Source organism: Didymella exigua (assembly GCF_010094145.1).
Source record: "Didymella exigua CBS 183.55 unplaced genomic scaffold M421scaffold_11, whole genome shotgun sequence".
Taxonomy (NCBI): Eukaryota; Fungi; Ascomycota; class Dothideomycetes; order Pleosporales; family Didymellaceae; genus Didymella; species Didymella exigua.
In genome coordinates this window covers 812,822-840,207 of record NW_022984785.1, presented here as the reverse complement: position 1 = coordinate 840,207, position 27,386 = coordinate 812,822, and the positions used below count along the sequence as shown (strand labels likewise).

The window sequence follows — 27,386 nt, the reverse complement described above, 5'->3', positions numbered from 1 at the left end:
TTGCTTACCTACTTGCGAACCGAGGCCACTACGAAGAGTCTCTTGCTCTATACAATAGAGCATGCGCCGGGTACAGCGCTGTCCTCGGAGAGGACCATCCTACTACGAGCGCATGCCGCCAATATCGTTCTGAAGTGGTTGCATCGCAAGAGCAATTTCAGATCGCATTATCGCCAGCTGCACCAGAGAGCGCCAGCAAGGTCTCAAGATTGTCACGCGGGCTGGCAAAGCTCAGGATAAAGAGTTCAAAATGAGTTTGAAGATAAATTTGAAGGTGGGACGTTATAGTAGCAGTATACTGCATGAAATCATGTGCAGTGAACACTACGCTCTAAGCATCTTCTCTGCGCGGGTGATGTGCTTGGCCCGGGTGGACTTGAGCACGAGCACGTTAGCAGAAAGCCTAGGAGGAGGAAGACGGGAGGGTGTCATTCAGAACAGCAAGATGCCACGAGCACGAAGGCACGTGTTCTGGAGTATTGTATTGATGAGATTGCAGGTTAGGGGTTTGTGCCGGGGGGTGGTGTTCTGGGAAGATTGTCTGGTATGTGCATAGTACTCTGCTGTATATTCGTTGTAGAATCCCCCATGATTACGCACGAGTCTTCAGACCGTGTTCTAAGAAGATGGATTCTGGCAATACTGTCAAGTTCAGCTGGACAGATCTAAGTGCTGTCTCGATCATGGCTGACGTGGGAGACATCATGTTCACACTGTGAAACGAGACCTCATACCATAGCATTGTGCATTCAGCAACTACTGTATGCATTCACTTCTGGGTTTATCCCTCCAACTGACTTCCCGCACAACTCAACTCGACTAACGATAACAGTGCGCACACGCCGCTGCAGCAAGTGGCCCAGATTTTCCATTGGCGCGCTGATGCCTACGTCAGTTCGACAGAAGCGCAAGCAGAAGCGCACGCATAAGAAACACGCCATGGTGCTGGTGCAGATCGGCTTCACCCCGTCGCCGACGTTTAGCAAAAGCGGCGCTAGGACGGCAGCATTGGAGGGGAAGCACTAGATACAACCATTGAGGTGTGCTGAAATAGAGAGTTTCCCTTTGTGTGACTTGCGATTCGCCGGGCCAGAGGCAGTACTGGGTCAACGACTGTGACAATTTGGAGAAAATGTTGAGGAGATGTGATCTCCATACCGGTACGCTCTCCAGGAACACGCCGGCGATCTCATTCTCAGCGCGGCCCCAAGCCAAAAAAGTCCCTCTCCCGATCATGCACCCACAGCCCATGCCCCAACCCCCTCCCCGTCCAGCCCATAAGACTCGTCCCAATCGCGCCCACAGTCCACACAGCGCCAACAAGCCTCCACGTCCACCTATTCCTGCACCCACACCGCTTCGCCAACGCAATAACATGGTCCTCGACGAAAATTAGCAGCGCCTGGGAGACGAAAACGCGCATCGCGCCGTCGTCGTCGAGGTGTTTGTGGCACAGCATCGCGGCGGCTGCGTGAATGCACCCGCTGACGCCGAAGCCGACGAGGAGCTGCGTGTACTTGCTCGCGAAGCCGCCCTTGTTCAGCCGCAGCACGTCGCGCGCGAGGAAAATGCCTGGCGCCGAGCACAGGCGGCGCATTTGCTGGTGCCAGACGACGGACCACGCGGCACGGACTGTGTGTGCGCCGCGCAGGTCAGCGAACATGCGTGGGCACTCCCAGGGGTGCGCGAGGGATGTGCTGACTAAGAGGAGAGAGGAGGTTGTGCTTAGCAGCTCGAGGGAGATGTAGGTGAGTGCGATGTAGATCCATGTCCAGTACAGCCTGTGCAGGTACGGAGACGCTTCGAAGCCAATGACGGCACCGGCGGGAGTCTGGCGGTGCAGATCCAGCCATGTGCCGTGCGGTGAGGATGCAGTGTGTGCGTAGACTGCGTCTTTGAGGAGGTAGAACAGCGCGAATCTGGCAGTCTTTCGGAACAGGAATTTACTGTTTCGTTAGCTATATCTAACCAAGTTCGACGAGAGACGTACGAGCGCGGATACCCCACGGGCACAGAGGGTGGTACGTTTTTCACCTCGCAGCTCCAACCGATATACCGCGTCGTCGCGCTCAACCTAATCGCCCACCAGAGCCTCGCGCAGAACGACGTCGGCACGCCACCACCCTGCACACCCCTCTTGCTCTCGACCACGCCCCCGTCGTCTTTCGGAAACGCGCCCTCCCCCTCCCCCCTGCTCTCCTTCTCCTTCTCCTTCTGTGCCGCACCGCTTCGCTGCTCGAGCTTAGCCCAGCCCTCTCGATCCGGACTGGCCAGCAGCGCCCAATCCGCCCAGACCGCGAGATTCGTCACAACGAAGCAGCTCAAGCCATAATGGAGGCCCCACCCGCGGTCCCAGTCTCTGTACAAGCTCTGGGCCGCGAGGAGGAAGAGGACAGGGACGCTGAAAGCGAACTGCAAGAGGCGGTTTCGGGGTCCAATGGCGAGGGTCAGGATATTGGTTAGTATGATGAGGGGGGCTTGGAGGGTGGTGAAGAGGGGGGGCAGATGGAGGGCCATGTCGTTGGTTGTGTGGGGAGGGTCATGGAAACAGGGGATGGACGGGTTTTATGTCACGAGAGAGGCGCATGGTGGATGATGGGGATGGGGTGAGCGATGCTCGGCTCACTGTGTTTTCTAATTGACGTTGGAAGGCGAGGTACAAATGTGGTTCCTGACCCGCTTTTCATACCGAAGGAACGTCCATGCCGTCTCGTAGCCAATCAGAGAACACCTAGTACGCTAGCGGACCAAAATAGCTAGTCGGGAATGGAGCGCCTGTTGGCTTTGCGCCAGGAGTCGTCCAGGATAGTATGAGGAAGTATACTACTCGCTCTGGTCGTACACGGCGGATTCTGAGTGGTTGAAATTCCGGCTCATCTACACTAAAGTCAGTAGCACAAGACAGCTAATCAATATCAATGTCGCAAATGCACAGCGGTGGGGATCTGGACGACGAGGTTGTGGTAATCTTGGATGTCGTTGCTTGCTCGTTCATGATCGCTTGCACGCATGCAAACTCCCGCCTATTTCGGCCGTAGTCGTGACTGCCGACGCTCACAATGCCACCTCCTGGAAGCTTGCGCCGTCATCTCCTTCCTCATCGTCTTCAACCGTGGCCTTTTGCCTGCTCGGCAGGCCTGCCTCGAGCCCCTTCACGTCACCCTCTGGCGGCTGCTCATCCTCTGAATCCACCTCTTCCTCCGACGCTTTGCCGGCTTGCGGTCGCAGATCTTCAGGCTTGGCCTTCTGCTCGTCTTGCTCTAGTTGTGTCTTTGGCTCGGGCGCAGGAGATACACTTCGGTCGCTGGCGTCGTCCTTTGGTGGCGGCGGAGGCGCTGGGCTGTGTGGTTCGCGGTCTCGTGTCGGTCGCTCGGGTGTGGGCGGTGTGACTTCTGTGCGCGGGCTCAGGATCGGGCTCCCGGGGTGTGGTGGTTGCGGCTGTGCTTGTTGGGGTGCTGGCTGCTGTGGCTGCTGTGGCTGCTGTGGCTGCTGTGGCTGCTGTGGCTGCTGCTGCTGCTGCGGTGCTGACGCCTGACCGACTTGGCGTAACCGCGGGTCGGCGTTCAGATAGTAGCCCCTGACGCCCACGATCCTGCCGTCCCTCTCGCAGCCAATGACCCAGTCGGGGACCACGACAGGGATGTTGTTCTCGACGGCCTTCTCCCACGCCTGCCCCCGCCCCTCGGTGCAGACGAAGTGTGTCGTATCGATGCGCACCGTGTCGGCGATCTTGGCGCCAATGCGCTCGACGGAGCGCTGCAGCGACTCGCGGAGGGCCGAGGGCATGTGGCCGGGGGTGATTGTGATGCCCGACAGGTCCGTCATCTTGTGCGTCTGGACGGCGAGCTTCTCGCTGCTAAAGGTGCCCGCGCTCGTCTTGAGGACCAGGTGGAACGTGTACTCGATGTCGACGCCCAGGCCGCTGAGCTTGGTGCTGTGGACATCGCGCGGGTTGGGGATGGTGCCCGCCTTGTTGCCGTTACGGTAGAGCGTGAGGCTGCGCAGCTCGGCCGTCGCGACATCGATGGGGTCCCACTCGAGCACAACCGACGTCTGGGTGGCATTGCGACAGCGCAGGACGGGTGCCGAGGGCGTGCTCTGGCCGAAGGTGCGGAAGATGTCCGACTGCAGCGCGTGGAAGGCCTTGGCCGCGTCGTTCTCCGCCTTGACGTTGCGCGCCACATCGATATCGACGATACTGCCCGAGGAAATGTCCGGCGGCAGGAGAATGGAGGGGAACTCGATCTGCGCCGGGGTCAGCCACAGTGCGCGTGAAGAGCAGGGATGCGCCCGGCATTGCTGCGCTGCGGCGCGCTGCTGGGCGGCATTGGGGCGCGTACGAGCCGCTTGTCTTCGGTCAGGAGCACCGCGACACCGGCGTCGACCTTGCCGACTGTGAGCGAGACGAGCATCGCGCGTGGACGTGTGGATGGGGTCGTGTGTTGTGACGACGTCGCGCATGTTGCTCCCAGCTGTCGTGGCGGGCCGACATTCAACCGAGCCGCCCCATCAGGTGAACGCGTCTTGCAGAACAGCAAGGGAATGACACCACTCAATGCACGGAGTTGATTTGACAGCGTCTTGCAAAACAGCAAGGGCACGACGCAATATACTACATCTTGCGATGCAAGCCCTAGATAGACACCCACCCCAGACACAGCCCTACATCACATTCACCACGCCAGCACCCTGCTCTGCGTCCCACAAGCTAGCCCAGCACAGAACCTCTCGTCCTCGTCCGCCTGGTCCGCGATCCCGTTGGCCACCGGCCTGGCGGGCCAGATCTCTTTGCCGGCGGCCTGCTCCTGCCTGTAGTGCTCTGTAACGGCATCACGCACGGCAGTCTGGAAGGCGAGAGGTGCTGTCTCGGCACCCTCCTCCGCCTTGACACCGTGCACATAGACATCGCTGATCGTCTCCCAATCTCCATCAGAGCAGTTCTTGTGCCGGTACATCTCGACGTGCTTCGCTGTCTTGTCTGGTCCCTGCGGAAACACCCTTTCAAGCGCGATGAGCTTAGACGACACGGTGGAGGCGGCATTCGGGAAGTAATGCGTGCTCACAGCGCCAAGCTCGTTCCCAAGACGGCCCGGCGTTGGGCCCGCCAAGGCATACTTCCAGTTGCGCTGCAGCACTTCGGGTTTGTATTCTCTGTCGAATGTGTACTCGTCGAAATTGATCTGGTAATGCGCATCTTCCACGTTGGTCAAGTGTTTCTCGAATGCGACCTCCGGTGTCTGCTTGGCGTCCAGATTGATCCAAACAAACCCATTGCTGTCCATCTTTGTGTGGCAGCGAAACAGACTGTTCTGGTCTTTATCGAGCTCCAGGTCTTGACATCCAGGCGCCTTTGCAAGTTTCCCGTTGAGCCCATATGACCAGCCGTGGTATCTGCAGGCGAGGATCTTGTTGTTGCCAGCGCCCTCGCTCTCGATGACTGGGTGTGCGCGGTGCCTGCATATGTTGTGGAAAGCGTTGATGGCTCCGGTCCTGTCGCGAGTCACCACGATGTCGTAGCTTGCGAAGCTGTAACGCAGCCAGTCTCCGGTCTGGGTAAGACGTGATTTATGTGAGATGAGGAGCCAGCTTTTCGAGAAGATTGCGCGTCGTTCGAGCTCGTATATCTCTTTCGATGTGTACCATGACGCTGGGAGTGCGTTCTCTGAACTCTTGTCCCCGGATGTGCTGAAGTAATGCGGAATACTGCCCATTGTTGCTTCCAGAATGAATAGGATGGTGCTCAGGATTGAGGTATTTCGACGAAATTGCAGGCAGATGATAGATGAACGTTTGATGGCGCCCTAGAATACTTTATACATTCTACAATACTTCTATTGCGAGTCTTCACCCCAGGTGTTCTGATCTTCATCCGAGCTCACCATGCTGGCCAAGATAGATAGCTGAGAGCTCCATGGGGTAGCCGGGAGCGAGAGATGGGTACGCTAGCGAGAGGCTCCCTTGATTTCGCTCGAGGCCACGCGGATTCAGTCCTAGGCATTGCGAAATTCCACAGCGAAACTCTGTCGTCAAAGTACAGAAGAGACCCCAAAACCACACCGTCTCGCAGCAATTATCGAACCTCGATGTTGCTTTTTCACCGTGACTACAAATTACTCCAATGCACTCTGTTCGTCTGGCCAATCGCATAGCTTTACTAGTCTACCAATCGCATTGACGCGAGACTTCGGTTCAGCCAATCGCATAAACACCTTGCTGACGCTGTAATCACCAAGATCAAGCACAAGACAGCGAGTCACGTGTGAGAAAGACTCAACCACCCAAACGGAGGCGTGCACAGATCAATCGATGTTCCTCTCCTGTTCAACGAGGCCATCGATTCAATGATTGTCAGAAAAACAAGGCGCTACTAATCGGCCTTTTAGAGATGCAATTACCGGGTGAATCCTGAGCAATGACCTCATCATCGATTAAGCAATTTAGTCGCAACTGGTGTCCACAGCATCAACGCTCTCTGGTTCTAGACAGCATTAGATACAAAGACTAGCAACATGACGATTGCTCTCATAAGCGCAACAGGCAAGCTCGGCGGTGCTGTCTTGAGTGCCATCCTAGAGAATGAGCTGATTGACCCAAAGGACCTGGTCGTCTGCGTAAGTTGCACCTCATCTTCCTAACAACGATCTTGGAAACCCTGACGTACCGTCAGACATCCTCAGATCTCAGTGACTCCCGCTTTGACCGTTTGCGCTCTCAGTCCATCCCCCTCCGCCAAGCCAACTTCGATGATCCTTCTTCGCTCGTTGAGGCCTACAAGGGCTGCGACAAGCTCTTCCTGGTATCGACACCTCGAATTGAGATGGACTACAACGACGCGCCGCTCTGGCAAGGCCGGGAAAAGCACCACCGCGCTGCTATCGACGCTGCGCTCGAAGCCGGCGTGCAGCACATCTATTATACATCGCTTGGCTTCGGCAATCCAAGCAAAGCGAGCGTGATGCGCGCACACATCCGGACGGAAAAGTACCTGCACGACCTGGAGAGAGAGAGCCGAGTGAGGATCACGATTATCAGGGAAGGACTCTATAATGAAAGCTGGCCGCTTTACTTTGGATACTACTTCGGTCTTATGAACGAGACGAGGAGGGAAGTGGTCGTTGCAGGTGACGGGCCGATCAGCTGGACTAGTATTCCCGACATGGCGTTTGGCACGGCGAAAGTGCTTGCTGCGCCGAGCCAGGAGTGGAGCGGGAAAAGTTTCCATCTCAGCCAGAAGAAAACACGGACACTGCACGACATCGCAGATATTGTAAGCAAGGTGCGAGGCGAGGGTATCCGACTCAAGATCGTAAGCAGGAAAGACTACGAAGACTTCTACGCAGAGCGTGGTACGGAGAGAGCGAGTGTCGAGTGGTGGAGTAGCACATACGATGCGTTGGAGGACGGCGAATGCTGCATCTCCGATCCCACGCTTGAGGATCTTCTGGAAGACGCAGGACGAAGCCCCAAGCCGCTCGAAGAGACTATCGCAGAGATGCTCAAGTAGCGCCCTGACCATTCCCGCAGAGACCGCTCCATCATCGATGCCAACGTGCGAAACAATTCTTAAACGGTTCTTTTTTCAATCGGTTCACACGCACCCAGTCCATCTCCGCTAACAGTTCCTCCCGGGTTGCACTCCTGTCCACCTCCAATCCCCGCTGCATCCTCCAGTTGTGGACAGCGAAGTACTCTTCATCGTCCATGGGCAGGTTCTCCAGGTAGCGTGTCTGTAGACGGAGTAGTCTGTGCTCCTCTTTGGTAGAATCGGTGGATGGGCGAGAGCCTGGCTCATGCACTGGAGATGCTGGGTCGCCGATGGAGTTAGAGGAGGAGCCCGAGCCCAGTGAGGCGGGAGAGGTATTGCCTGAGGAGTGACTGGGCGTGTTGAAGAGTGTGTTTTCTGAGTTGGACGAAGATGCATCGACTGGCGACGAAGGAATGCTTGACGAGGGAGTGCGGTTGGTAGGATTTGATCCTTGGGATTCAGATTCAGATTCAGTCGTGTCTTCGTATGCATCTCCATGGTGGATGGTGGATGGCCGGTTGGTGATCACGCCTCGGGACCATTCTGGGATGACTGCTCTGGGTCCTTCGTTGTGTTGGACAGGATTGGGTCCGCCGAAAAAGGTGAACCGCCGGTTGGCCATTTCAAGTAGCCGGCCGAGATTAGAAGTGTACAGGTGGTCAAGCGGCTTACGCAAGAGACCGGTTTACTCAAAGTCTGTGGTGAAGAGCTGGGGTGTGTTCTTGTGGTCCGGTCAGTTGTATGTCGATTTCTGAGGTGGGGAGGTTGACAGTGGAGACGAAGATTTGTGAGTGCTTTTAGGGAGTGCAGATCGAGAGGTGCGGTGAGGAGATATACCGCTGCGAATATCTGAACTTTGGTTGAGACCCAAGCTCCGTGCAGACCCTGGGGATATTCAGGTTGCATCAAAAAGTTCCCGACGGACCACGGTGATCTAGCCGCGCTTCTTCCAGTATGGAGAGCGACTTATAAAGCCTCGGTACCGGGAAGCATTATTGGGAAAGACGTGCCGTGCCGGCTTTGACGATTTTTCCGATCATGATGGGTTCTTCATACAAAGTGACAATAATCAAATTATTGGTCCACTTTCGCTGAGGTAATATGCGTGATTGTAATAACGATGGGCAATCCTCGAAACCATGATCCAGAATGACAACGATGTGACGACTGATCAACATTCCATTCGTCGTTGAATCTCTGCCCCAATTTGTGCACCAGTCCTGCTTCCTCGGGTTGAGACGAGCGGAACTTTGATTTTGGATAGACTTGTAGATCCAAATTGCCACGTCTAGTTGCCGTTCCTCGTATCTCCAGAACTTCGCTTTGTCAGATGAGGCGCGATACCGCAGAATCGAGTCGTTGATCTCCTTGTTCGCGGCAAGCTCTATGGATATCCAGCGTTGGGCAACACTTGATTCTAAGTCTTAGCACCTTCTTTAATCTAGCAATACTAGCGGCAGAGATTATCAACTTGGCTTTAGTTTTCTCTCGTAACATATTCTTGGTTGTCCTTTGGGGCGTTAGTAACGGGATCTTTGTGAGAGTGTCAACTTTGGCTCTGGTGAAAGAGTGGTCACCGACCCAGCGCGCTAACATGGTGCCGCGAAAGACCATTACAGGGTATCTTCGATGATCTTGAGGTGGTGTTTCCTGTCTTTGACGGTTTAGCGTTGCTTCCTGGTGCGTTAATGGTGTTGCTGATGGTTATTGGTTTTGTGTCGAGATATGTGTGAAGTGTGTGAGCTTTCCTTGAGATATGTGCTGCGATACTGATTCAATTTTGGCCAAGCCATATATCGCTTATCGTGTGAACTGTATTTGTCGGATCCACGGTTAGAGATTGTTGTGCAGTTGGCACTGGGTAAAATATTGATTAAGTCCGCTTTCGAAATTCAATAGACGGTGAGCACAGAAAATCGCACCACACCTTGAGATTTATACAGGAGGATTCCATCCCTTCCTCTAATATGGCGATATTGTACTCGAGTTGTCTTATGAGCTCACCATGAATAGAGAAGTTGCCTCACTTTCGCTCACTGCAGTGCTGTGGACACTCTAGGCACTCGATGTCGACCTTAGGTTCGCTCTTACTCCATTTGATCTTGAACATCATAAAAAGCTATACTAAAGAGATGACGTCCCGGACTGAAAATGACTCTGTTTATGATGGGTCACTCCACGTTCTTGGACGTAGTTGCGTCCATATTCCTGCTCCTTCTATAGCCTGTACGCCAAGGAATAAAGGAGAGAAACTGGTAGTCTCGAATTAACGTGAGTGTGTGCTTGACTAAGAACAGCGTGAGGCCGGCAATAAGCAGCACCACACTGATCTAGTCGACCTTCATCAGCTCGACGACCTTGCTCGACTTCTTACCGTGAAGCTGAGTGTACGAAGACGGGTTATAAAAGAAGTACTACAGAGCCGTGCCGGGAACTGCGGTCGTATTTAGATACCCTGCGTTGCAGTATCGCAGTGTTGAGGTATTCCACTTACTCATCATGGTAATGTAGATGTAGAAGATCCATCTCCAGTTTGCTACCTGCACAAGCGTCAATCCGATGTATGCCCCAAAGCCGGTAGCAATGACATTGGGAACGACCATGAGGGCAGTACCCAAGTACTTGTGTTTGTTGCTCACGAGCTCACCAGCGAGTAAAGAGTAGGCTGCAGGTACACCGGATGCGATACCCATGATGACTTCGGCGCCGACCAGTGTCTCGATGGACTGGGCCGTCGCGGCAACGATACCGCCGATGATGGCAAGTGCACATGAACCGAGAGCAAAGTTGCGGCGTCCAAAGCGGCCACTACTCAGACGGCCATATAGTAGGAGTGCGATTAGCTGCGCTGCAGTCCATACTGTGCTGACGAGAACAATGTTGGTACTGGAACCGATGTCTCGGTAGACGGCCGAAATGAGGACGGCAGCAAGAGCCTGGAACTAGAAGTAGGTCGCAACGACAAAGATTCCGGTGCCAAAGAACGAGCCCACGATCCTCGGGCCCATAAAGTAGCCATCTTCCAGCTTCAAGGCGTCTGTTGTCAAAGCTTCTGACCTTAGTCTGCATGCTTCATCAGAGTCGAAGGAGTCCAGAGACGACACATTCTGGTGAGGAGGCTTCGGCGTTGCCAACGGGACGTATACGGCCACGGTAACGGTTAATTGCCGTAACCTACGGCAATTATAGGCAACCGTAGCGTCCCGGAACCTACGTAGCATGTGTGGCATATGGACAGTAGGCGTAGATAGCCGTGATTGGCGTAGTACTGCAGTATTGCTGTGCACGTGACAAAGCTAAAAAGCAAAGATGATTGGAAAATGTTTAGAGTGCGATTTGAACTTGTAAACGTACAAAGTAATGCTATTATTACTGCTATAAAGGTAGGCATTAACACAAAAGAGCTAACAGACTCTATTTCTAGCTTTACAACCCTAATAATTACACTTTAAAATAAACATTAAACTTTGGCGTAGTACTGCCGTACTACGCCTCAATCTACAGCTACTTCCTATATGGCTACGGCTCAATATAATTACCGCTGCTTACTGTTGCCTACCGCAGTACACCGTAGCCGTAGATTCCAGTACTACGTCCAGTCAGCAACGCTGAGAAGCTTGCTGTCCGATGGGCTGGTTTGGAGTGCAATGTCGGCCATCTTGCTGAGCATGCGAGAAGCGCCGATAAAAAACAAGAAAAGAACGAGATTGCAGAGGCAAAGCAGAAGCAAGAGTACAGCGATGAGAGATGATGGTCACACGCCGGTTGATTTCAGACGCCACACCCTGGTCCTTATGAGAACCCGAGTGCCTCTCAAGCTCAAGATTCACAATCGCCAAATTACGCCTCAGTGGAGGTGCATCAACCACTCATGAGTCTGAAGTTGCCCTTGACTCATGGTTAGGTATTCAGTGCCCAATGACAAGACCACCGCTAAGCCGCCAGACCCTGCGCCCACAACTGATGCCTGAAGGTATTCATATTTCTACCACCGCTTGTACCACCTAGTCACTCTCTTCACTTCAGCCCTCGTCTTGATCTCCAAATCATCACTCAAGATCTTTTCAAACTGCTCGGTAGGTGTGAGTCGGGACGTACTCGCAGTACGATGAACCGGCACGTCCATCATCGCCTCGAATTGACGAGTAGACAGGAGACGTGCTGCAGAAGCCGGTAACCGGGAGACCTTCGGAGGTTCTTTTATGTGTAGTGGTGCAGAAGTTGGACTGTAAACTTGTGGTGGCGACCCTGCAATTTTTGGAAGGTGCCGGAAGGCAGCTAGGGCATTTTCATGGCGAATTTGCTCAGCCATCACGTGGTGACCGTCCTCGCAGAGGTGATTGATGCTCTCGGCAATCTTCTGCTTTGCAACCGCAATACGGGCGTAGGTAGACATGGTGTACGCTAGAGATATTCGGTAAAATGTTTTCTGGTGGTGGCTGGTTGTGAGCAGCCGAGAAAAGTTGTGAAATTGCGAGACTTGTGAGATATTCTGGCTGTATTTGTGGAGCGGATTTGGAAAATCTGATGCGAGACTTGGAAAAGAAATCTCAAAAAATTTGTGAAGGATGTAACGATTCAATAAAATTTCATCCACGATTTTGAGTTGACAAGGAATCAGCCCCAGGGTCCGCGAACACAACCACAATTCTGTGCGTTCCCTGATATACCCTATTGGTGCCACGACATCATTGGTACCACAAACTGCTTGAAAGCATCGAGGAGATGATCGATGTGGTCGTCCGTATGCATCAAGTTGAGTGCAACGAGCCCTCTGCGACCAACTACGATCTGCCTTTTGAGCATCTCTAAGTAGAATTTGTCTCTCCAATGTTTTCTATTTACACTGAGGAACTTGGTGCCGATAATGCTTCCCAACCTTTGGACCTCATTTGACTTACAAACCCTGCATCTGACACCAGGTCATTCACTCCGTCACGTAAACGCTCGCCCGTAACACTTACGCGTGCTACTCTTTCATGAGTTATAATTTGCAAGCCCGCAATACCTGAAGTCATCGCGAGACACGTTGTTATTGAATTTGCCCGAGTGTGCGAGATGGTTGGACTTGGAAGAGTCGAATTGTTCCATAATGTCACGCCTGCCACCAAAGCAGCCAAACGAGAATCCGCCACCGACCCACTTACCAAGCGTATCCATACAGGAGTAATCTTTTAGAAACCCTGTAATCCATGGAAGTCTAGTAGTGAAGTACCAACCCCGTCTAAACTCGAGACCGCGTCCATTGTTGTGGCCCATTCACGCAGAAACCGCAAGAACTCGTGTGTAGCAGATATGACCTCCCCTGCGCTCTGTAGTGGCTCGAAAATGAGAGCACCGATATCATCGTGAAGCAAATTTTATGTGGCTTTGGGATCGTCGTACTCGACAGCGACGAACTTGCCACCCTAGCAGAAAAATTCGGACAGTTTCTGCTGATATACGGTAACCACCCAACCAAATGTTCATTTATTAGCACTCACCATACAAAATCGCATTGTGAGCAGCCACCACACACTGTATTGAGTTAATTTAAATTATGTGAGGCTATTAAAATACACTGTTATTGTATTACAATCAACTTTTGTGATGTTAATAAATTAATAGAGGCTGATTTTGCACTGTATAGTTATACGACTTTGTTCTTATAATCTTCTCTAGCCTATTTCCTTCTCAGGTATAGCGCTATGCTTACCTAAGCACTGTCGTTATAATCTCCTAAAAGAGGGGATTAGAATGGTGTGCTTACTAAGCCTGTTGTAAAGAAAGTAAGGGAAGGACTAGACTACTTTCTTCCTAGTCTAGAAGGGCCTAGACAAACCTAGACTAGCTTTGTCTGAATAGGAAGTGTATAGGCTAGTAGAGGTAAAGTAGGATTATGTAATATAATAACGTACTCCACAAGCGAGTGGCTCACACAAGCGAGTGGCTCACTTTTGCCAAGACCACACCAAACTTCACTCTACCTACAATGCCTCAACGTAACAACACAATCAAACCCTCAAAGGAAGCAGGAATACAGCTTGCTCTTTAGGCTATCTATTAAGACGCAACACTCTCTCAGCAACGCGCTGCAGCCATCTACAACATGTCTTAAAGGACACTTAGTTACTAACTTGCTAGAACCTCTCTACAACGCGATTGTAAGCCTAACATAATTAAGATAACTAGCACTAAAGAGAAGGTAATTATCTAGCACGTGTTAAGGCTAGATAAGCAAGGATTCTTACCCTAACTTACTAATGTAGAGGACATAGCTAATTCTCTGCTTGCGAAGCGCCACTAGACCCCTATTAGTAAGAACTAGGCTGCTAACTTTGTTAAACATTAGCTAGAGCTTAAAGTTAAGTTTAATTGTAAGTATAACTACAAGAGAGTGCTGTGTAAGATTCCTAAGGTAATTAGTAACTAGTTCTAGCTTATAGAGAATACTAAAGCTAAGTATAGTATCCTAGATAAAGAAACCTACAACTTTAATAAATCTGGCTTTATAATAGGCATTATATCTACTAGTGCTGTTGTTACAGGCTCTAAGTGTTAAGGGATACTAAAGACAGTGCAGCAGGGCGACTAAGAGTAGACTAGCATTATCTAAGGCATCTGTGCAAAGGGCTAGTCTATCCTACCCTTTATTATCCTCTCTAGCAATCACTACCTCTTAGCCTAGTACAAGGAGCCTAGTATACCTAATAACTAGGTTATTAGTGTCTCTAATAACAGCTAGACTAATAATAAGCTTAGAGTTAAGTAGTTAAAGCACTTTAATAAGTATACAAAGGCGCGCACTGTTAGTAGCTACTAACTACTTGTTCTAGACAGCTATAAGAGCCACAAATTAGTTAAATTCTACTAGTACTATAAGGAGCACAAGATTATTACTCTATGTATGCCCCTACACTCATCCTATCTGCTATAGCTGCTTGACGTAGGTTGTTTCTCCCTATTAAAGAAGGCCTAAGGCCGCTAAGCTAAGCAGCTGATGCAGAGCAAGATTACTTACATTACTAAACTTAAGTTCTTACTGTGCTTTAAAGCTGCTTTTAATGCTTTAGTTACTAAGAGCAATATCTAGGGAGGATTCAGAGGCGCTGGCCTAGTCCTGTTTAACCTAGAGGCTGTGATATCAAAGCTTAAAGTACAGCTACGCATGCTAACGCCACCTATTATAGACAACAGCACGTAGGAGTCTAAGATACTAAGCAACACCCTAGAATTTAGGTCTTAATTAAAGCTAATTTAAGAGAGGATCTAGAGACACGCTAATAGCTTACTAATATTAATAGTTAACACCCTTAATTAGCTTACTAAAGGTGCAGAGCTAATAGCGCATTTACTAGTTTTAGTGCATAACTAGGTTGCTAACCTTTAGGTAGCTAATAAGGCTGCTACACGCTGTAAATTACATAAAAGAAAGTAAGTATAGTAAGATAGGGTATTAACCTTTGCTAAGGGAGTGCAGCTAACTACTCTAAAGGAGTTTAAGGCCTGTAGTGATAGGAAGAAGGCAAAGAAGAGAGGAGGCGCTAATAGCAGCACTTAGTTATTAAGACACTGTAGCATATGTAGCAAGGCAGGGCACAATAGGACAATGTGTAAGAAAGATGCACAAAGTACTATAGATTAGTGTAATATACTGTGTAGTACATAATATTGTTGTTGTGTGCTGTAATATTGTAAAGTAGTTGTAGTGTTGGTGTAGTCTTGGCAAAAGTGAGCCACTCGCTTGTGTGAGCCACTCGCTTGTGGAGTACGTTAGACAAGTTATTATATTAGATACTAGATAGAGATTCCTAGGCTAGGTAACGTACCTCAAGGGCGAGTGGCCGGCCCGGGCAAGTGACCGGATTTTGCTAAGACCACACCAAATTTCATTCAGCCTGTGATGTCTCAACGCAATAAGGCTTAAAGCGTCTTAGAGGAATTAGACATACAGCTTGCTATCTGGGCTCTTAAACAAGACACAACTCTTACTATTCTACGCGCTGCAACAATCTACAAGGTTTTAGAAAGAACACTAAGACAACAACGTGTTAGAACACTCTTACAACATAATTGTAAGGTCAACTTTGTAACAACGCGCTACGAACAGTGACCCAATACCACTAGGATACGGTTCCAGCAACTCATGACCATGGCCCTTGTCGCATGGCATAAGCTCGCACTAAACTGCCACTAAACCCTTATATATAAGGAATAAGGAACTATAGTATTATAGAGTAGTTTTTCTATAACTATCCTTTTTATATAAGACCTATAGGTGTAGAGAACATATCCTATTGTTCTTATTTATCCCAGCACTCCCATATGCCTCGTAGCGAATTCACACCTATTCCGGATATCTCTCTTCTTGCCTGCGTCGTTACACTTACCTATCTGCTAGTCTAACGAAGACGCATTTTTTATTAAAAATATCACAGCTGCTTAAAGTTGAGTACTGACGCGTTGTTGATGCGCGCGGGGTGGTTATTTCAGCAGAAATTGTCTAAGTTTTTCTGCTAGGGTGGTGGCAGGGTCGCGTCACTGACGTCATCGAAAACGGGTTGAAGCGGTGCGGGAGTTGAGCGCAACAACACCCTACAACATACAGGCAACAGGCCTGTGAAGATCTCGAATCCCATTTATTCTCTATTTCGTCACGAACCATGCCGCCTGGCGCGCCGCGGTCAGCCCTTCGTCATCACACTACCGCCGTTGCTGCCGATGACCTGGCTTGTAATCCATCCAGTCTCGGACATGCACAGCAGACCAACGATGCCAGCGACTTCCTTCAAATATGCAGGCCTACCACCTATGGGCTTCGTAGCCGCGACCGTCTCCTCTGAGTCGACGCCTCCCCTCGTTGCTGCGAGTGGTGCCATCGGCACGCAGGAAAAGGTACAGAGTTCGGTCTATAGCGAACCCCTTGCCACTGGGATATTTCTGCCCCAACAATTTTCAGACCATGCTTGAATGTATCTACAGTATTGACATCACTCTGATGGTGCACCCATCTCTTGCAAAACGTTTGCAAAGCCAATCCTCCGCCACTCATCTACTTGCTTCTCATCTGGTACCCAGACACAGCCCATCATTCCGCCCGCATTTGCACTCGCTCCCTCATAGAAACCTCTCCGTCGTGGAATGACGATAATTCTGTCGTCCCAAAGGACGATGTTGTGAGGGCAGACGTCTTCAGATCCGACGCCGAGCACGTCTCGCGTCCGATCGAGCAACACCATGTATACATCGAGCAAATCCGAAGCCGACACAGCACGTAATGTCTGGTCAAAGTGGTGAACGAAGTACCGGAACGCAACGGGGCGCTTCTCTTCGCTCGCCTGGATCATGTATTCAAAGGCGTACGGCGGCCCTCTCAGACCTTGTAAATGCTTATGCATTCTGCTGCACCCACCAGCCTGGCTGCAATTGTATATCACATACATACTAGGGAACAGTCTGAGCACCTCCAACGCAGCCTTTAAGTCATCAAGCGCCAGAGGATCGTGCTGTCGCTGATACGAATCTGAAGTGACCATGAGTAGCTGAGGTCTGTCCACACAAAACAAATTTAGCGCCAAATCATGTGTGTCATTAATTTGACCCAGAACCAGCCGCTCGTCTGGCAGATACAGATCGCTACCTGGTCCCCATTTGCGCGCCTGGTCGAACATAGCGCCCAATTTGGCATCGACAGTATGCGGCTTCTTGTTCAAGTGATTGCAGACTTTGAACTCGAGCTAAACAAATCCCCATTACCATATGCAGGTGCGTTGGAGTTGGTCGGTAGACTTACAGGGTACCCGTCAGCCTCGCACTTGATCGATTCATAGGGTCCGTAAATGAGAATTTCTTCTGATGCAAGCTGATCAAAGAGATCAGTGATTTTAGCCTCATTAAGGTCTGCCATCTCCATGGGTGCTGAAAGTGAGCAAAATATTTTAAATGTAGGCAGTCGCGAGCGCTGGTAGTGGATGAGTGAGGTGTCGTTTCCTCGCTCGAAGAAGGGGGCTATTTACTGCGCTAGCGACTAGCGCTTGTTTTGGCGAAGTGAAGCTGAGCCTCAATCAGACCCCTCTTCTTTCTTCTTGCTCAGGTCTGCGCAACGCTAATATTGATCATCAGAGCTAGAATGGCCTTTCATTAGTGGAATAGGTCAATTAGGACTCGCCCGATTTCGCTTGGTAAGACTCTTCTCAACCCAGCCGTGTAGCTTCGCCACGGTGCTCAATGTGTCTACCTGTCAGCCTTGGCGCGAACGAGCAGGCCAACATGCGTCCATATAAAACGATTGATGCGACCTTTTCGGAGGCTGCAACTCGGCAGAAATCTGATCCGTTTCACTATGTCGTCATTGATTCTAGTAGCCGATGACAGCCTAGAGCTCTCGAATCTGGAGGCAACGCTCGACATTCGGGAGATCCAACCCGACATCTAGGTTGCAGCACCATAACGCACAGGAAAACGCTTTGAACAGCGGGTATGTGATCGCTCATAGCATTGAGATGAGTGACGACAGCTCAAGTATGGGTAAAATCGCTCTTTTGACGATCCTCTTCTTGCCTGGGACCTTTATTGCGGTAAGTCATTCGACCCCCGTCGACATGACCTCAGACTACTTGCGCCGTAGATCTCACTACCATGGCTCCAGCATTGTTGCACATCGATGGTAGGTAGTATCGCGTGTACACAGCCACAGGAGCAGGAACCTCTGCAACCATTCAAAGCCCTACCAATTGTTGCTAAGCTCAACTTCGATGCTTATGCTGACGAGACCGGGCTCGTTGCCGCCATTGCGGAGAGTCTGAAGACGTCGGGTGGCTGTATCGTTCGAGGCATATACCGGCAACCCACGTTGGATGCGCTGGAGTCGGAGATTCGACTGCACCTCGAAGCCATCAAGGCGACAAATCAGAAGCGGGACAAATTTGTGCCGTCGACAACGCGTATGGTAACTGATCTCCTGAGCAAGTCGCGTACCTACGCGTTGTCAGTCGCTGGGAACGACCTCTGGCATCGTGTGTGTGAGCAGTTCCTCACGAGTCGCCTGACCAACTCCTGGTTACGTCACAGATACACGCGAACCACAAACCTGACTGACATTTCGCAGCATGGCAGCGAAGCAAGGATCAGTCTGAGCCTACCGCAGATCAGTACGACCGTGATATTCTCGGTCGGCCCAGGAACGAAGGCGCAGGGCCTCCCTCGAGATGACGACATCTACCACACTCAACATCCAGCGACAGGTACACACCAACAAGGCCGAGACACCATGCTGTGCTTGTTCGTTGCTGGCAAGCAGTGCACGAAGCGTAATGGCGCCACTCGAATTATACCTGGTAGTCACCTCTGGGATTTTAAAGTCCCTCCATCCAGCTACGCAAAGTCACCCGAGATGTTCGCCCACGCTGAGATGATGCCTGGCGACGCCTTCTTCATGCTGGGAGGTGCTTACCACGGTGCAGGCTCAAATACTACAATCGAACAAGAGCGCTGGTTTACGCCGCATTCGCAACGCGAGGGTATCTGAGGCAGGAAGAGAACCAGTACTTGGCGAATGATTTGAGCAAAGTCGCCGAGCTGCCTTTGCGCGTCCAGAGGTTCGCTGGCTTTGGGTCGAGTAAACCGTACATGAGCTGGATCGGCAACGACATGGAAGAGCCAATAAAGCTGATGAACTCAGGTGTTGAGATGGAGGCTCCTGAGTTCTGGTGATGTGTCGATGTTGTGCAGCTGACTCTGGTAGGAGTTCAGTCCTGGCCAGAGATTATTTCTTTCGAGCTAGTTCGAAGCAAGCGCTCCTTTTTAATACCCTAACGTTAGTCCTGATACCGATGCGATTGACCAAGTTCGCGATGCTTCCGAGTTTGATCAATAGTGCGATGGGTGATGAACAGTGTCAGCGAAGCTGCGACATGGGAGGAAGGCGAGGCGGCCGCTAGCGCGAGCCCCACACCTGCCGCCGAATCGGAGCTCGTCATACCTATCTCCCGAACTTTTGGGAACAGTCACAGCAGCAACACAACACTTTTTACCGCTCTTCCTTCATTTTTCTCACTATCCCTACACACGGATATAGCAATGGGTTCAGAAAAGAAAGTCGCCGACAACATGCTCTGGGGAGGTCGCTTTACACGTAAGTTCTGCGGCCAATCGAGTCAATTGAGCTTCTTCTGGGCTCCATCTCAACCACTGTGAGCTGCAAACTAATCTTGGTGCAGAGGGTCTTGACCCTGTGATGGAGCAGTACAACGCGTCTCTCCCTTACGACCGTCTCTTCTACGCAGAGGATATTGCTGGGTCAATTGCATTCGCCCGCGCAAACAAGAACAACGGCATTCTCACTGCCGACGAATTTGCTGCAATCGAGAGGGGCTTCGTCCAGATCAAAGAAGAGTGGGCAAACAACACCTTCGAAGTCAAGGCGAACGACGAGGACATTCACACAGCCAACGAGCGCCGGTTAAGCGAGATCATTGGCAAGGACATTGGCGGCAAGCTTCACACGGGGCGAAGCAGGAACGAGCAGGTCGCGACCGACATGCGCTTGTGGCTGAGGGCCCAGCTGCTCACACTCGAGGGCTACCTGAAGCAGTTGATCAAGACCTCCGTCCAGCGTGCGGAGGCTGAGATAGACGTTCTCATGCCCGGCTACACACATCTGCAGAAGGCTCAGCCCATTCGATGGGCACACTTTATTCTTGGCCATGCCACTGCATTCTCTCAGGAGCTCGAGCGCCTGCAAGAAGTCATCAAGCGCGTCAACCGCTCTCCTCTGGGCTGCGGTGCGCTTGCTGGCAATCCCTTCAACATCGACCGCCACGCCATGGCCAAGGAGCTCGAATTCGAGGGCCTCCTTCCCAACTCATTGAACGCTGTTGGCGATCGCGACTTCGTCTTTGAGACAATGCAGTGGGGGTCGAGTCTCATGCTTAAGCTGTCTCGATGGGCTGAAGATCTCATCATCTACTCGAGTCTCGAATTTGGCTTCGTGCGCCTCGCAGACGCATACTCGACCGGAAGCTCCCTCATGCCACAGAAAAAGAACGCAGACTCCCTCGAGCTCATCCGTGGCAAGAGCGGTCGTGCTTTTGGACACATGGCCGGTCTCTACGTGACCATCAAGGGTCTACCCACCACCTACAACAAGGACCTGCAGGAGTCCGTCGAGCCGCTGATCGACCACATCAAGACCGTCGGTGATTCACTCCAGATCGCCACCGGCGTGATCTCCACGTTGGCCATCAACAAGGAGAAAATGTACGCCGCGCTTGCGCCTGAGATGCTCGCCACTGAGTTCGCAGACTACCTCGTCAGGAAGGGCGTTCCATTCCGTGAGGGCCATCACATCTCTGGTCGCGTAGTTGCAGCAGCAGAGGATAACGATATTCCCATGGACAAGCTCAGCCTGGAGCAGCTGAAGGCGATTGACTCAAGGTTAGGCGACGATGTTGTCGAGTGCTTGGACTACGAGCGTGCTGTAGAGCTCAAGAACGCCACGGGTGGCACAAGCAAGAGCGCGTGTCTGGAGCAAATAGCGATCATGAAGAAGACGTTGTAGAGCTTGCGGCCGGCATCAAAGTTCACGCACGCTCCGACGAAAGTGATCAAGGTAAGGTACTTGATCGAAGAGATACAACGCTTTTCAAACTAGGATAGACTATGAACGCAAAAGCAAATTCAAAGATACCCTCTCGAGTGGTAACAGAGTCGATCACTTCAGCAGAGTATTTGTAGCCTCCAGAGGATTTATCAGGTCGCAAGATTCTGGCAGATAGTCGCTGGCCTCACGACTCTGCGGCTTGCAGGCGGGGTTCTCTGCTTCACAGGGCATGTCCTCCACATGCTACTTTTCGCTTTTGCTAAAAGACTTTATGATCGCTCGGACTTCCTCACTCCTCCAGTCCTTAGTGGCTAATGTCTTGTAAGCTACGGTGTGAGCACAGTCGAAGTACTGCGTCTCGTAGCAGTTGCAGAAATAGCTCTGGCAGACCCAGCCGTAAAGTGATTCGGTTTGTTCACAGGACGGGCAGTACCATCCTTCTTCGTCGGTGTTGAAGTTCTGCGGTATCTTGAGTGTGGTCTGCGTTGGTAGATGTGTCATAAGCACACATGCTTGTATCTCAGTATGGCAATCTCGTATAGGTGTAGTCCTCAGCAGTGTCCTCCATTTACAGATTCCCGCATTTAGCCGTGCTTTGTCTGTATCTGATGGCATTCGCGTACTGCCAGATTCCTCCTCTTGAATTAAGTGCGTCCAACGGTCAAAGACCTGCCTTCATCGATTGATTTGCCTCGCGAGATCGGTCTTGAGGACGCCAGAGCAGCTCAGATAGTCCAAGTAGAGCAGCCGCTGCGATGGCGAGACGGTGACGTCGCAGTCGCTCAGGCTTCGCAACGCAAGGACATCACATTCATTATGTACCGCCAACTTCGAGCCGCAGATTCAGGTAAAATCCAAAGCGGTAGATACTGGGCGAGATCCCTCTTTCACGCACATCTCCGACCCAGTGAAGGGGCGGCCGCATTGCGAACTTGGCGTAGATAGCCCCAAATCCTTTGCGTGCGCGATGAAGATGGACGGCTCGATGTGGGCCGCAGATTTTGTTCAGTCGACCGTTACGTCAGCAGCACGCTAAGCACGGTCCTCGCGCCAATTTTCCGGCACCAAGCTGACAGTATTTCGACGCGCACCCACAATGGATACTCTCGACAACACCGCCTGGGATGTCCTGATTGTAGGCACCGGCCTGCAGCAGTCTCTGCTCGCTTTGTATGTCTTCACGAAGCGTGGATGGTGTGGCGCAGTCTGACTGACGCAGCACCTGAAGAGCTTTATCGCGGTCGGATAAGAAGATCCTACACATCGACGAGAACGAGTATTATGGCGGCACCGAGGCGGCTTTCAGCTTGCAGGAAGCTGAAGAGTGGGCGAAGCGAGTGAACGATGGTAGAGTCTGCCCCTTTCGAACGCGTCGACTGTTTGCTAACGTGGCACAGGTCAAGCTACTGCTGCCTTTGACAAGGTCACCATCACCAAGCCCGAGCCTACCGATGCTGAGAATGCAAAAGGCAAGCTTGGCTTCTCGAGAGCGTACAGCTTGGCACTCAGCCCGCAGATCATATATGCAAGGTCGACGCTGCTCCAGCACCTTGTGTCGTCCCGCGTCTACCGCCAGCTGGAGTTCCTAGCTGTCGGCAGCTGGTGGGTGTACACACACGACAAGGCTTCACTCGGCGATACCGCAACTGGAAAGCTTGTCAAGGTCCCGAACGGCCGCGAGGATGTCTTCCAGGATCACCAGCTCGACTTCAAGGCTAAGCGAGCGCTGATGAAGTTCTTGCGCTTCATCACCGAGTATGAGGAGCAGGCGGAGGTCTGGGAGGACCGTCGTCACCAGCCTTTCCCACAATTTCTGTCTGAGCACTTCAAAATCCCAACTACACTGCAAGGGCCGCTGCTGGCACTTGCTCTGTCACAATCGAACTCGTCGAACACCAGCACTGAGTACGCGCTTCCACGGATTGCGACACACCTGCGGTCTATTGGCGTCTTTGGCGCTGGCTTTGGTGCTGTCATACCAAAATGGGGTGGGCTTGCCGAGATCAGCCAGGTCTCGTGCAGAGCTTGCGCCGTTGGCGGAGGTGTGTACGTCCTTGGAAAAGGCCTGACGGCTAACACCAACGCTGAAGCCACCCCGGGGGGCGACATCAAGCTTATTCTGAAAGACGGTGAAGCTGTGACTGCTAAGTGGGTCGTCTGTGGAAGCACATCATCCGCAGACGAAGACTCATACTGCCGGTCAATGACCATCGTTGCATCACCGCTCACACCCCTCTTCCCACCTATTGCAGAGGAGGGGCCTGCACCAGCGTCTGCAATCGTGGTCTTTCCATCCGGGCCTCTTTCATTAGATGATTCTGATGAGAAGCTGCCACCAGTCCATATCTTCGTCCACTCTAGCGACACGGGCGAATGCCCGTCCGGTCAAAGTAAGTTTCCATCAGCCCTCATCCCGCCTACTGTTATGATGATCAACCTTACGAATACTTATCTACATTGTCTGAAATACTTGAAGATAATTTCCTCTGACAACCTGATACAACGGCACTCCTTCGCACTTCTTGGCACATCTACAGAGATCAAATGGCTAACAATATATCAGGCATACTCTACGCATCAACCTCACTCAGCTCTGATAAGGGCTTCGAGCTGCTTAGGCAGGCTGTCGATGCACTGCTTACTTCTGTTGAATTCTCGCCCAAACCGGATGTGCTGTGGTCGGTTCAGTACCAGCAGCATGCCTCTTCCGGCTTTGAGGCATTAGTAGCAAACACCGAGCATGTACTCAAATTTCCATTCCCGTCGATGAATCTTGCGTTCGATGACACGATCTTCGACGGTGTGAAGGAAGTATGGCGGAAGATTGTAGGTGAAGATAGCGGGGACTTTCTCGTATTCCAGGATAGGGAGCAATACGATGACGACGAGTGATACAGAACAACATCGAGACGTGATTGGCATCCGCCACCTTCTCATCAACGATTCTGACTCCTGATTTCTGCTTGACCACTGACGCGTAAATGCCAAGCTTTTGCCTTCCGCTGCCCAGCGACCAAGAATGACGAGACGGGTACAGCGGCCTGAGCCACGCAGCAGATCCATCAGCCACATTCACTGCCAGTCACTGACATCCACAAATCGGAAGCACGGGAACCAGACATCAGGATATCGGCACTTTGAGGCAACACAGCGGGCTTGGACGGCGGAGATCCCGGCGGCGGAGCGACTTGGCCGCCTGCCAAGATACAACTTCTTTGAACAACTGCGGTGGTCACCAAGATACTCCTGACTGAAGGGTCGTAGATGCTGTATGTGAGATTGCAACACCGCCTAGTTCGAGGATCACAAGACCAGTCGGCTGAAGTTGAGGAGGAGATGGTCCACGACAGCCAGCTAGCCGCCATCGTTGTACGCGACTGGATAGTGTTCACCTCAGGACGTCACCGGCAAGTGCTGCTCACATTGCCAAGTCGAGTCCAAGTCAGTACCCTGTACACCAAGACTCACCCCCATCCCGGTAGCCACCGAGGGCTCCATTTATGCTGCATAAAAACATAGCGGCCGCAGCGCTGTGCTCGCCATTGTGCGTGGCCGCTCACCAAGCATGAGGCTGAAGGAGAAGCAAATCACTGATTGACCAGTTAGGCGCCCTCTGCGCACCATATTGTGGGCTTTAGCATATCGATATTCTCACTGATGCTCAACCAGGAGCTTGGAGTTCCACCTCTTGTCACAGCTTCAATGTCAGAGCTATGGAGATCGACGGAATGACCTAGTTTATCCCTCACCTTTCGCTTTCAGATATGGCTTGGCGGCACCTACTGTATCAGGCCTGCTTGCCTCCCGTTTCATCCCGTTTCTTTGCCATGTACATAACTAGGCAACCTGCGCTGAAGCGGTCCCAACAGGCTTTCTGCATTCTTAACCTCCACAGACATTGCGTACGACACCCAGCTCCACCCCATCTCTGTACCATGTTACTTTGAATGATCACCTGGTCCGCAATTGCGTGTCCTTCGCTTCCTCCGGAGTCTTCTTCCAGGTCTCACTAATCGTACATTGGACACCTCGAGGAACGTCAGATCTTGCAGCAATCCTCGTTCTATAAGACGCTTGCACCACTCACGATTGCACATCTCATAGAGCCTTTCTGGCTGAGCAAACACCATGCCGACTCTCGATTTGAGCGAGCTCAACATCGTCATAGCAGTACTTGGTGCGGCCCCTTACTATTCGCCAAGGAACTCATCGCTCATAATAAACAGGCGCTTTTACTATACTGTACGGCCTCGGGTCAGTAAAAATCAAGCAAATATGGTACCTTGGCGAAGCTCTGCCAGCATTGCTTGTAGGCATAGTTCTCGGGCCCATTGCCGCGAAGTTCATCGACTCTGAACGGTGGGGCTCTGCGGTCGAAGCCCAGACAGGGCACATCACGCTGGTCCGTCTTACCAAAACGCTTCCATCAGTATCGCTGACGGACTTCAGGGCGTGACTCGTGTCGTCATCGGCGTGCAACTCGTCATGGCAGGCTACCAACTGCCAGCCAAGTACCCCTGGCATCGCTGGAAAGACATGGCTCTTCTCCTCATCCCTGTGATGACTATCATGTGGCTTTGTACCACAGGATGCATCAAGCTGATGATTCCCAAGCTGACCACACTTACCGCCATGGTCATCGCTTCGCTGGTGACGTCTACGGACCCCGTGCTATCACAAGCTATTGCGAAGGGCCCTTTCGCCGACAAATACGTTCCTCGAGCACTGCGAGAGATTATATCTGCTGAAGCGGGAAGTAACGACGGCTTCGGCTTTCCGTTCCTGCTGCTCGCTACTTATCTCATCCGCCATGCACCCGAAGAGGACGTCAATTTCAAGCCTGGTGTCTCTCGCATCGCAAGCAGATCCGCAGATGTAGGCCGCCTTGGCGGCGGCGCTGGCAAAGCAGTAGAAATCTGGATCGTGGAAGGCTGGCTGTACTTTATCTTGCTGGGCGCAGTCGTAGGCGCAGTGCTCGGTATTGCAAGTATGTTCGCTGTCTCATTGACACTGAAGCGGTACGTAGCCCTCTCGCTACCATCTTACTCGTACAGTCCAATACTGACGTCGTGGTAGGAAATGGATCGACACCGAGTCCCTTCTTCTCTATCCCACCGCACTCGGCCTCTTCACAATCGGCATCACGGGACTCACCGGCCTAGACGACCTGCTCGCATGTTTCTGCGCCGGCGCAGCCATGAATTGGAACGGCACGTATCTGCGCGAGACTCTCGCTCGCCACGACGAAGTCAACTCGTCCATCGATGTCCTCCTCAATTTCGGCGGTTTCATGTACATCGGCGCCATCCTGCCATGGTCCGAGTTCAACTCCGAGATCACGGGCATCACAGTCGGTCGCTTGCTCGTCTTGGGATTGCTGGTCTTGCTACTCAGGCGCATTCCTGCGATGATGGTCATATACAAGGCGATGCCTAACACGGTCAAGAGCTGGGAAGAAGCGCTGTTCATGGGGTACTTCGGTCCTATTGGTATAGGCGCTGTGTTTTATGTTGAGCACGCGCGACATCTATTCCCGAAGCTCGATGCCGCTGAGACGCATGAGGAAGAGGATCTGTTACGAGCCATGGGCCCGGTGGTGTACTTCCTCGTGCTTTTCAGTATTGTGGTCCATGGATTGAGTATCCCGGCGCTGGAGCTGATCTACAGGTGGAAGGGTGTGGAGCCCATTGTTGAGCTCGAACCGAGTGTGCAGCGCAGGAGGAGTGTGAGCGAAGCGCTGCCGCCGAACAGTCATGTTGATCCGCGAACCCGCAGTGTTGTCAGACACAACCGCTTCTCGAGGGTCATTAGTCGAGACGGCGTAGACGAACCCGAGGATGGGAGGTCCAGGTCAAGGCCCATATCAACCAGTCGGGGACATACATCTGTGTCCAGTCCAGGGTCAAGGGCTGTGTCTAGAGGTAGACAGATGCCTGAAACGCCAGTTTGGAGACTGACGGCTGATAGTGACGATACACTGAAGGATGAGGAAGAGAAGGACGGGCCGAGGATACAGTTTCTGGATGAGAGAGAGTTGCGATCACCTAGGTCTTTGAACAATGTTAGGTTGGGGGCCGGTGATAAAGATGTCGATGGTGCAATCAAGTCCTCGCGTCAGCACTGAGGTCAATGTGTTACTAGCGGCGATTGTTTCTATGTTCATAGCGCACCTGGACACATGTTAGGAAGTAACAAGTGGCGGGCTGAGAGTCAAGCCATTTCAAGTAAAGTGGGATTTGTCTGAATCAACGGAAGGGTAGCACTGGACTTAAGCCTGGGATC

General features: G+C 51.9%; 11 protein-coding genes across 11 annotated transcripts; 5 read left to right on the top strand and 6 right to left on the bottom strand.

Annotated features, from left to right (window-relative positions):
• Window positions 1-786: 786 nt before the first annotated feature.
• On the bottom strand, window positions 787-2,632 carry M421DRAFT_420004 (uncharacterized protein). Its single transcript, XM_033592325.1, has 2 exons — window positions 1,991-2,632; window positions 787-1,946 (listed from the first exon to the last, which is right to left on the bottom strand). The coding sequence occupies exons 1-2, from the start codon at window positions 2,515-2,517 to the stop codon at window positions 1,196-1,198; spliced, it is 1,278 nt and encodes a 425-aa protein (XP_033449725.1). The 5' UTR covers window positions 2,518-2,632; the 3' UTR covers window positions 787-1,195.
• On the bottom strand, window positions 2,604-4,428 carry M421DRAFT_420003 (uncharacterized protein). The gene is made up of 2 exons (XM_033592324.1): window positions 4,341-4,428; window positions 2,604-4,245 (listed from the first exon to the last, which is right to left on the bottom strand). The coding sequence occupies exons 1-2, from the start codon at window positions 4,410-4,412 to the stop codon at window positions 3,055-3,057; spliced, it is 1,263 nt and encodes a 420-aa protein (XP_033449724.1). The 5' UTR covers window positions 4,413-4,428; the 3' UTR covers window positions 2,604-3,054.
• A 139-nt stretch (window positions 4,429-4,567) lies between these two features.
• On the bottom strand, window positions 4,568-5,860 carry M421DRAFT_139447 (ISP domain-containing protein). The gene has a single exon (XM_033587457.1). It carries the CDS (start codon window positions 5,709-5,711, stop codon window positions 4,674-4,676), a length of 1,038 nt encoding a protein of 345 aa, XP_033449723.1. The 5' UTR covers window positions 5,712-5,860; the 3' UTR covers window positions 4,568-4,673.
• A 567-nt stretch (window positions 5,861-6,427) lies between these two features.
• M421DRAFT_139438 (NAD(P)-binding protein) lies at window positions 6,428-7,520 on the top strand. The gene is made up of 2 exons (XM_033587456.1): window positions 6,428-6,611; window positions 6,668-7,520. The coding sequence occupies exons 1-2, from the start codon at window positions 6,510-6,512 to the stop codon at window positions 7,502-7,504; spliced, it is 939 nt and encodes a 312-aa protein (XP_033449722.1). The 5' UTR covers window positions 6,428-6,509; the 3' UTR covers window positions 7,505-7,520.
• A 2,419-nt stretch (window positions 7,521-9,939) lies between these two features.
• On the bottom strand, window positions 9,940-10,594 carry M421DRAFT_91921 (fungal trichothecene efflux pump; the record flags this gene model as incomplete). Its single annotated transcript, XM_033597985.1, has 3 exons — window positions 9,940-9,980; window positions 10,020-10,461; window positions 10,583-10,594. 3 exons carry the CDS (start codon window positions 10,592-10,594, stop codon window positions 9,940-9,942), a joined length of 495 nt encoding a protein of 164 aa, XP_033449721.1.
• A 469-nt stretch (window positions 10,595-11,063) lies between these two features.
• Window positions 11,064-12,086, bottom strand: M421DRAFT_139430 (uncharacterized protein; the record flags this gene model as incomplete). Its single annotated transcript, XM_033587455.1, has 1 exon — window positions 11,064-12,086. A coding segment is annotated over one exon (576 nt), but the record flags the coding sequence as incomplete, so codon positions are not given.
• A 4,187-nt stretch (window positions 12,087-16,273) lies between these two features.
• On the bottom strand, window positions 16,274-17,466 carry M421DRAFT_420000 (uncharacterized protein). The gene is made up of 2 exons (XM_033592323.1): window positions 17,298-17,466; window positions 16,274-17,241 (listed from the first exon to the last, which is right to left on the bottom strand). The coding sequence occupies exons 1-2, from the start codon at window positions 17,415-17,417 to the stop codon at window positions 16,495-16,497; spliced, it is 867 nt and encodes a 288-aa protein (XP_033449719.1). The 5' UTR covers window positions 17,418-17,466; the 3' UTR covers window positions 16,274-16,494.
• A 676-nt stretch (window positions 17,467-18,142) lies between these two features.
• Window positions 18,143-19,216, top strand: M421DRAFT_100563 (uncharacterized protein; the record flags this gene model as incomplete). The annotated part of the gene is made up of 3 exons (XM_033586540.1): window positions 18,143-18,170; window positions 18,229-18,960; window positions 18,993-19,216. 3 exons carry the CDS (start codon window positions 18,143-18,145, stop codon window positions 19,214-19,216), a joined length of 984 nt encoding a protein of 327 aa, XP_033449718.1.
• A 366-nt stretch (window positions 19,217-19,582) lies between these two features.
• On the top strand, window positions 19,583-21,062 carry M421DRAFT_4602 (argininosuccinate lyase; the record flags this gene model as incomplete). Its single annotated transcript, XM_033594688.1, has 2 exons — window positions 19,583-19,637; window positions 19,723-21,062. The coding sequence occupies 2 exons, from the start codon at window positions 19,583-19,585 to the stop codon at window positions 21,060-21,062; spliced, it is 1,395 nt and encodes a 464-aa protein (XP_033449717.1).
• A 1,138-nt stretch (window positions 21,063-22,200) lies between these two features.
• Window positions 22,201-23,996, top strand: M421DRAFT_4601 (rab proteins geranylgeranyltransferase component A; the record flags this gene model as incomplete). The annotated part of the gene is made up of 4 exons (XM_033594687.1): window positions 22,201-22,274; window positions 22,333-22,451; window positions 22,502-23,494; window positions 23,668-23,996. The coding sequence occupies 4 exons, from the start codon at window positions 22,201-22,203 to the stop codon at window positions 23,994-23,996; spliced, it is 1,515 nt and encodes a 504-aa protein (XP_033449716.1).
• Window positions 23,997-25,232: 1,236 nt separating this feature from the next.
• Window positions 25,233-27,228, top strand: M421DRAFT_61076 (Na(+)/H(+) antiporter 1; the record flags this gene model as incomplete). The annotated part of the gene is made up of 4 exons (XM_033595841.1): window positions 25,233-25,281; window positions 25,331-25,506; window positions 25,554-26,122; window positions 26,181-27,228. 4 exons carry the CDS (start codon window positions 25,233-25,235, stop codon window positions 27,226-27,228), a joined length of 1,842 nt encoding a protein of 613 aa, XP_033449715.1.
• Between the last annotated feature and the right edge of the window lie 158 nt (window positions 27,229-27,386).